The 9,184-nt window shown below is 29.4% G+C and overlaps 1 protein-coding gene across 1 annotated transcript; it reads right to left on the minus strand.

Annotated features, from left to right (window-relative positions):
* Nucleotides 1-353: 353 nt before the first annotated feature.
* On the minus strand, nucleotides 354-2,589 carry LOC111633479 (lipase maturation factor 2-like). The gene is made up of 4 exons (XM_023378060.1): nucleotides 1,987-2,589; nucleotides 647-825; nucleotides 452-557; nucleotides 354-367 (listed from the first exon to the last, which is right to left on the minus strand). Exons 1-4 carry the CDS (start codon nucleotides 2,111-2,113, stop codon nucleotides 354-356), a joined length of 426 nt encoding a protein of 141 aa, XP_023233828.1. The 5' UTR covers nucleotides 2,114-2,589.
* Between the last annotated feature and the right edge of the window lie 6,595 nt (nucleotides 2,590-9,184).

The following is a 9,184-nucleotide window of genomic DNA, read 5'->3' on the forward strand; positions in this document are numbered from 1 at the left end:
AATAAGTCATCCAATTGAAATTTGAAGAACTGTTAACATAGTGTTTAAGTGTTACTAAAAAAAAGTAGTGTTGCAAGAAGTTGATAAAGGCTCAAAAAAGAAACATAACAAAGTTTGGAATTCCTGTGAGTAATTTAACAACCATAATAACAAATCGCAAATCAATTTTGAAATTACCTGATAATGTGAGATCTATGGGGAAAACATGCTAGAAACTTGCATTTACATCAATGTAGATGAACCAGTTTTAATGCTCTTAATAAGTGTGAAGATATTATGAAAGAGAACATTTTTTTTAATTATTCTGTGCAACAAAAACTTAAAACTTTTTTTTTGGCAAAAATGTAGTTAAACTAAGTTGTAAATACTTTAACAAACAAATATAAACTTATTTAAAATTAAAACTACATTTATTACATTATTATTGTATATTATGTTTACATTAAATTACATAAAATAATAAAAAAATTNTCCACTAATGACAGACATAACGCCATAGTTAGTAAATTGAAAAAATTATAATTGCCAGTTAATATTATAGAAACTTGAAACAACATCTACAAATATAAAAAACAAAAGTTAATAAAGCTAAAAAGTTAGCAATAAAATTATAAAAATTAACAATTTTATAAATTAAAATATATACTTGAGCATGAAAACTGAATACACGCAAAGAGTGTATAGGAATGAAAAATAGGAATGGGATGGCAATTTCAATCACAAATGTCCCAACCACAGCCAATTTTAACAACCAAGTTGGAAGATAATGAGCAAACCATGCTAGAGAAGTAGGAATACACTGGCTTTCAAAATGGATGGTCAGTGCTGGAAAAGTTTTTATAATTATATTAAATTATCTCTCAGTGTTTTATTATTTTATTTATTAAGTTAATTAAATGATACATTTAACTAATACAAATTAAATAATAAATTAATTATTATATATATTCTAAACATGATTCAAATTTACAAATTAAGGACTGTAACATTACAAAACTGTAAAAATAAAAAGGTACAGTACAGTAGAACCTCGAAACTCGGCCTAATGTGGACTGAAGGGTGGCCGAGTTTGTGAAAATGCCGGGTTATCAGGAATGGGGTTAAAAAAAATAAGTGCGAGTATTTCCTCAGAAAATACTGTACTGTACTTGTATGTATTGTTTACTTGAGAATATAACAGAGAATAAACTGCCCGAATACCCTTAAACAAAGGAAAAGTACGTCCTTTATGAAGGCATAGAGCCTTTACTACATGAAAATGAAAATTAATGAATACACTGTGTACAGTAATTTACCTGATAAGACAGACCTCAGAAAAATACTTTATGAGAGCTTTTATACTTTTATAAAGCTGTCTATAATGAAAATTAATTAACTAAGGATTTTTTTGATCTGCTAGGGTGTGCCCGAGTTATCCGGAGTGCCGGGTTATCGAGAGCCGAGTTTTCGAGGTTCTACTGTAATAACTTATTTATAATGTAATCAGAAAAATTTTATTTAAAAGTTTGTTTTTTTAAAAATACATTTATGACTTAATAATAACATTTAAGTTTTGCTCAATTCCTTTTGAATGCTCTTCTTGAGATTTTTGAGTGTTTCCTTCAATCATTGTGACTGCTCTTTTCCACTTAGGAGAAAAATTTTTATTGTCTTGCTGCTCTGTATTTTTTTTTATAAGAGGCCAAAATATTTCTATTGGTCATCATTGTGATATGTTTGGTGGATTTGTCTCTAGATACAAAATCAATTCCATGCTGTTGCAACTTTCTGTGGATCTTGCTTAGTGTATTACTTGCCAAATTGGCAAAAACAAACTATGATCACCATGCACCAAGCTTTCTTAAAAAAGGAAGAAGACTTTTTAAACACTCATTAATATAAATTTCAGCACTAATACAGGGTGTCACATTCAGGAGTACAACTTTAAAAATATGAATTACTCCCAAATGTGTGAATGTAAAGGTGAGCTGTAAGAACTGAACATACCTGTATTTATTGGAAAACAAGTCCACATTACAAAAGGTGCTGAAAACATCTGTGCACAAGGAAATGCGATGCTCCATACTTGAAAATGTCCTCTGCAACATGTCACTGTAGATGGCAGCAATTTCATGCTCGATGTTTGCTTTCAGTTGTTCGATGGTCCTGGGTTTGCTTGCATACATCTTGCCCTTTAAATATCTCCATAGAAAAAATCTGGGGGAGTTATATCAGGCGATTGAGGTGGCCACACCTCAATCGCCACAACTCACACTCAATCTTTCAAGATCACCCTGTCTCCAAAAAACGATCGGATCTCTTCCATACTGGCATGAGAGGTTTGGCACATTGCCCCGTCCTGTTGGAAGTAACCTTCTTGAAGTTCATAGTCATCCAGTTATTTCACAAATTTGTCAAATATGGACAAGTATTGGTCGGTGTTCACAGTCTCGTCAAAGAAAATTGGACCAATGATCCGAGAATGAGAAATCACACACCAATCAATTCTTCATTAAAACCCCTTCCTACCCACGCTCGAGTCTGACTCAAGCAAGGTTTATAGCATTAAAAAAAAAACTGGGCGTTTGGGCCCCCGAAAAAAATTTTTGTTTTTTTTTCAAATTTTTGGAATGTTTTTTAGGTCCCCAAATTTTTTCAAAATTTTTGCCCGCGCGAAAAAATTTTATTGCGTGCAGGCAAAATCGCAATAAAATTTTTTCGCGCGGGCAAATTAAGGCTTAATTGCTTTTTAATGTTTTTTTAATGGGAGTTTTTTATCAAAATTAATTAAGCGTTCTAAAGTTGTAGTGCACTGATTTTCCTTCGGTAAAGTTATTTAAAGCTGACATAAAAAACTGACTCAGAAACTGGAACTAAATATTGAAACTACTACTTCACACCTTTCATGTGCTGGAATTAGCACTTAGGTGTGAAGTAGTAGTTTCGTTATTTAAAACTGCTTTCTGATGTCAAAAACGACCTCCGATAGTTTTTTAATTTTTTTAATTAATAGATTTTATTATATATATGTTTAATTAATTAGGGGGGTCGNGGCAAAAAACTTAATTTTGAGGATAAAGATGATTTTATAAAAAAAAAAAAAATTGTAAATGCTAATAGCAAGTAAATTTAAAAATTTTCGAAAACTTTAAATTTCACAAGTATTCAAAATCTTTCATCTTTAATAAGCTTTATGTTCATTTGTGGAAAGATAATTTCCTCAGGATGGCCTGTAAGAATAGGCTGAAAACATTTGAATATTAAATTGCAGTAAGCTCAGCATGTGTTCTGGTGTTTAATTTAGTAGCGAGTAAAATCGAGATATGGCACATTACCTCCCTTTCTCTACCTCACCACCCCTTGACCTTTAACCATTAAAATTTAATAGCATTAATTCCCCTAATACATAAACCTCTCTTCAAAATTCCAGAAATTTTTGACAAAAGGCACAGGAGTTATTAAGCTTAAAATGGGACAGCAAAATTGTACCTCACATCCATACATACAGGAAAAAACTCTAAATTTTTTTTTTTTGCATTTCATGGCATTTCAAGGTTCTGAGTCCAAATATGTAAAAATCTTGAGGGGTCTTTTTTTTTGACTGATTTTCATACTTTCTGTTATACGTAACAGTCCTCTGTGCCCACAGGTTGAAAAGGGTAAAAAAAAAAAAGGGGGTATACTATTATATATGAACTGTCTAAAGTATCAATGGTTCAATTTATTTAACATCTGTTGGTGTATCTTGGGTGAGCATACATGAGGTCAATGAGAGTTGCATGCTGATTTTTCATATATTGTAAAGAGCCACATCATATTATTTAAGCGCACAAAAATAAATACATATAATCAAATTTTATTTAACTGAATATAATGATACACAAGTTTTTAATGCTGTATAAAGTATATAAAAACTTTTAATTAAGAGAAAGAAATAAAATACAAAATAATTATTTCAAAACTTTAACAATAAAAACAAAATGTAATAATAAATACTCATTAAAAAATATAACATTTAACAAAGACCTTTGGTCAAATCTTTGAAATTTGGCATATAATTTGTTAAAGATGTTCACAGCAATTCTGTGAGATACTGATTGGTCAACTATGAATGATATTTCGACTTCATGAACCTCATTGTGGAGTACAATTCACAGCAATACGTTGTACCAAAAATTGAAATTAGACAGTAAGCAGATTTCTTTAACTGTGGATATTTTGATACTGGCACAAGTTTCCAAAATTCAATTAGAGAAATAGATTTGTGATGCATTTGTAATGCCTGATCTTTCATCTCTAATAATGCCAATTCCCCAGCCACTTTTTCAACAAGTATTATTTCAGAAACTGGAAATCCATCTTCAATATCACAAATAAATGAGTTCACAAAATATGCAATTTTTGCAAATGCATTCAATGCTTAATTGTGCTATGCAATGTAAGCAAAACAATTGCTTAGGCCAACTAAACAAAATATGAACAATCTAAAAAAATTTTTTTTAAATCTCAACTAGTTAAAACCTGTTGTATATGGCACCAAAACAACAAAAAGCATCAAAATCAGTAAAGATAAATATGTCAACTCTATTTTAAAAAGTTGATTCAAAATTATCAAATGTTTTCTCAGAGTTTTCATCCATTATAGAAAGATGTCACATTGATAACATCTATGATAATCTTTGCTGAAAGTTTTTTTATTTGTACTTATTTCAAAGATAATTCTAATTTCAAAAAATATTTTAGTAGACATCAATTGACATCTTTAAATGATGCAAAACAGTTGAAAATGATATGGTATGAAATTTTATCAATAGTACTTTTGGAATCAATTCATTTCCTGATCTATTCAAATCATTTAATTTTAAATATTACGATATTGAAAATATTTTAAGTGCTTTAGTTAACTATAGCATTAAACATCCATACATATCAATCTGAACTAACTAAAATAATATATAACATAATTTAATTGGCCTTACATAAAGTTAAATACAGTAAAACTTCTGATCTCAAATTCCTCAAGTAGAAATAGATTGTCAGTCTCAGTGAACACCCTATTTAACATAATGTACTTTCTATTCCTAATTTCAAACAAAATTTCACATATCTCAGCATTGTCCTTCCTTAAGTTGAACTAGTTGAATTCATCAGGTGCTACCAATCTATTAAGTTTCAAGAACCCTTGTCATGTTGCCTAGTAAAGCAATCTTAGTACAGCTGCATAAGCAAGCCAATGAGTCCAACTGTGTTAAAAAAGCCTCTTTACCAAACAACTCACACTTTGTTCTTGAGCTCTGTTGCCAGTTAATAGAAAAATCACCAGATCTAGTGTTATATTGAAATTTGATGTAATATATTGTGCAAAATTTGATTTTTGAATAAATTCAATGTAGCATAGATGGGGAATTTTGTGATGTACCTAAATTAATACTATTTGTGGACATATGTGTTTCCTATCTTTTTCTTGTTCGAAAAATGTGGCCAAGCCTTGTTGTTTGTTTGTATTCCTTTTTTAAAGTTGCTGGTTTATTCCAAGCTTGTTGTAAACTTGTTCTTGGTTCTATTTTTTCTTCTTTATTAATAAACTAGCTTACCAGTCGCACATTACTGCGATCTCAGAAGAAAGGAAATTCAAGCAAACTCGTTATGATAAAATTCAATTTACATTTTATCATTTTTATTGAAACTTACTATTATTACATTATTATTATTATTATTAATTTTTATCGGAAAAACATTTCAAAGTGTTGTTTCAATTCTATTTATTTATTTATTGGAGTGCTTGTGGATACACGATATTTTTTGTTTTTGTCTGGTGCATACACAAATAAATCAGAAGGTTTTCCAACGCGTGAGCTGGCCGCATACAGTTATACATGTGAGAAGCACAGATCCTTTAAATTTAGCTCACATACTCGCAGAGATTGCCAGAAGTGCGATATTCCCCATTTTTATATATATATTTTTAATCCTTTATAATTTTGATTATTTAATTGCTCCTTCCTCTCTTCCTTGGCATGTTGTGAAATTTCTGATAGTTGGATAATAAATCATTTTATTGTAATTTGTCTTTTTAAATTATTTTGAGTTGATATTAAAATTTGAAAAAGGGGGATCCCAGGATTGGTAAAATAGGCGAATTTCCTCCTACAACTTCGGTTGTTGTTCGGGATACAGTTCAGGTTTTAACAAAGTTCGAGCAAATACATAATTAGCAAAAAATAGTTGAAATAAAGTGATTAAAGAAAAATTATTACAAATATCGTAAATAACAGTTCACAAATGCACACATAAAGATATTTTTTGAAGAGGGGAAATGGTCTTCACAATTTGAAATCGATCGAACACACAGTATAAACGCGCGCCATCCATTATAGGATAAATGTACTATGCCAGAAACCTTTGCAGGAATGTATTAAAAAACTTCCCAAAGCTTCATGGCAGTCGTACTATGCCAGAAACCTTCACAGGAGTATATTAAACAACTTCCCAAAGTTTCTTGACAATTGGATAAACGGTGTGGTAATGTCGTGCATGAAGATGTCGTGAATGAAGGATGAACAGATAGACATACATTCATTTTAATATATATAGACAAGTAAGATGTCGTGCATGCATGCAAACTACCAAGAAATCCTGCCCTGCTTGAGCGAAAAGCATTAATCTTTCAGCAGTGGGTTAGTCAGGTATGGTGCTATCCCTATGTAGTGGAGAATAAACGTGGGAAATTTTTAAGTATTTTCCCACGCATTTTTGTCATTACCATTTCGAAATAGGGTTTGTAAACAGTTATGTCTAGTAAAGAAAAGTCTTTTTTTATTGTTACATAATTCCTTTTTTTTATGTGAATTTTTTTTCGTGGTAGTTTTTGGCAATATCTGCAAAAGAATTTTGTGAATATGTCCATTGTTCACTAGTGTCACACAATCACCCTTGACAGATATATCCGTTGGTCACTGCTGAGTAGTTAATCATTTTCCATTTGGTCATTAAACTGAAAAAAAATAATGTACTGCCATTAAGTTAGTGTGTTTATGTTAATTTTTTTATCAGTACTCTTATGTCCTATGTTGATGACAGCAAATCATGAATGTACTTTTTCTTTTGCAATAAACATTAAAGAGATTTTTAAAAGTTTTGCATTAATATTTTTATTTTAATCATTAAACATATATTTTTATAAAATTAAATTTTAATGACATCTTAAAAATGATCAAAAGTGATGTAATATAGATGATTAACTTTCCTTTCAGCAATTTACTTGTAATGAAATTTATCTAGATTTAGGTATGTGCATTTGTGAAATACATTTATAAAAAGTTGTATATTTTTGAATATTTTGAGTAACTTTATGAAAATGGCTGACACACAAGAACAACAAGATCAGACCTGTGGTCAAAAAATGTAAAGGACCAACATATAAACTTGAGAAGTGCCTCCATGGATATTTATTGAAACATATAGAAAATAACTCTTTTGTCATGAAGAACCCACTAAGCTTAGTTAATGAACTCCAAAATGTATCTTTAATGGATGAAGAGATTGGTACATCATGGACTTTGAAAGTCTATATTAGTCAATAAAACTAGAATGTGTTATCATGCCTTAATGGACACCTTATGCATGTTAAACCCAAGCATGACAGCCTACCCTGAGAATATGGAGATGCTTGCTGACTTGATGTGTTTCCAGTCATCTTCAGCTTTGAAGGCAAAATATATAAACAAAGGAAAGGTGTGCCCATGGGCAGCCTGATGTCAGGGTTACTTTGTGAATTGGTTCTACAGTAGAGCATCAATTATCCGACTCAATTGGGGACTCAGGTTGGTCAGATAACTGAAAAAATCGGATAACCGAAAATAATGAAAAGAATACATTATTAGTATAGTATATTAGGATATCCCATGTAATTAGTATATTAGTATATCGCTATTAACCAACTTTGCATTTAATTTTCATTGATGTTAAGCCTAACAAATTTTTTTTTTTTTAATAATAATAATCATTGCTATTGTATCGTTAAAAATTATTTTTAAATTATTTTATTGCTCACAAAACAAACAACCACTCATAATTAGAAAATTAAGTCTCGTTTAAATACTGGCCTCCCTTCAATGGTCGAGCCGATGTTGCCAGCTAAAACACGCAAAAATTTAATGAAAATAATATTAAAGTATCTAAGACATAGCCAAATATTGTAGCGCCACATCACTAGCAGACATTTGAAATTTGCTGACTAGAACGGTCGGTTAACTAATGTGACAGTTAATCGGGGGTCGGATAATCAATGCTCTACTGTACTTAGATTGGAACAGATTACAATTAAGAATTTTAAGGATGAAATAATATTATACAAAAGATATGTAGATGATGTATTCATTTTATGGAAGAATGACAGAAGAATATAGCATTTTTTGAAGGAGATAAATTCCAATGAGGATGGCTTAAAACTGAAATTAGAGCAACTTAGTAAAACGGAAGTACATTTTTTAGACATTAACATTGCATTTGAAAACGGTTCCTTAACCACAAAGGTATACATTACACCTACACATGACCCATTATACATTCCTTCCTTGTCTGCTTACAAACTGTCAGCATTTAGGCTCTTATTAGAAGGGCATTTAATTACTGCTCCAACATATACGACAGGTGGCAGGAGTTAAATAGGATCATAACCATTGCTGGATCCTTAGGATGGAATGGACCTAGGATTATTAGACAGGTGCGCTCATCGTCTTTAGCAATGACTTTGGAAAAATTTGAAATATATAGATCCAGCAGTATGGGCAAATATTTAAACTATANAAAAAAAAAAAAAAAAAAAAAAAAAAAAAAAAAAAAAAAAAAAAAAAAAAAAAAAAAAAAAAAAAAAAAAAAAAAAAAAAAAAAAAAAAAAAAAAAAAAAAAAAAAAAAAAAAAAAAAAAAAAAAAAAAAAAAAAAAAAAAAAAAAAAAAAAAAAAAAAAAAAAAAAAAAAAAAAAAAAAAAAAAAAAAAAAAAAAAAAAAAAAAAAAAAAAAAAAAAAAAAAAAAAAAAAAAAAAAAAAAAAAAAAAAAAAAAAAAAAAAAAAAAAAAAAAAAAAAAAAAAAAAAAAAAAAAAAAAAAAAAAAAAAAAAAAAAAAAAAAAAAAAAAAAAATTTAAAAAAAAAAAAAAAAAAAAAAAAAAAAAAAAAAAAAAAAAAAAAAGACACAGAGGTCGCATA

This window comes from Centruroides sculpturatus, unplaced genomic scaffold, assembly GCF_000671375.1.
Source record: "Centruroides sculpturatus isolate CEXI.00-Female unplaced genomic scaffold, Cexi_2.0 scaffold618, whole genome shotgun sequence".
NCBI classification, from domain to species: Eukaryota; Metazoa; Arthropoda; class Arachnida; order Scorpiones; family Buthidae; genus Centruroides; species Centruroides sculpturatus.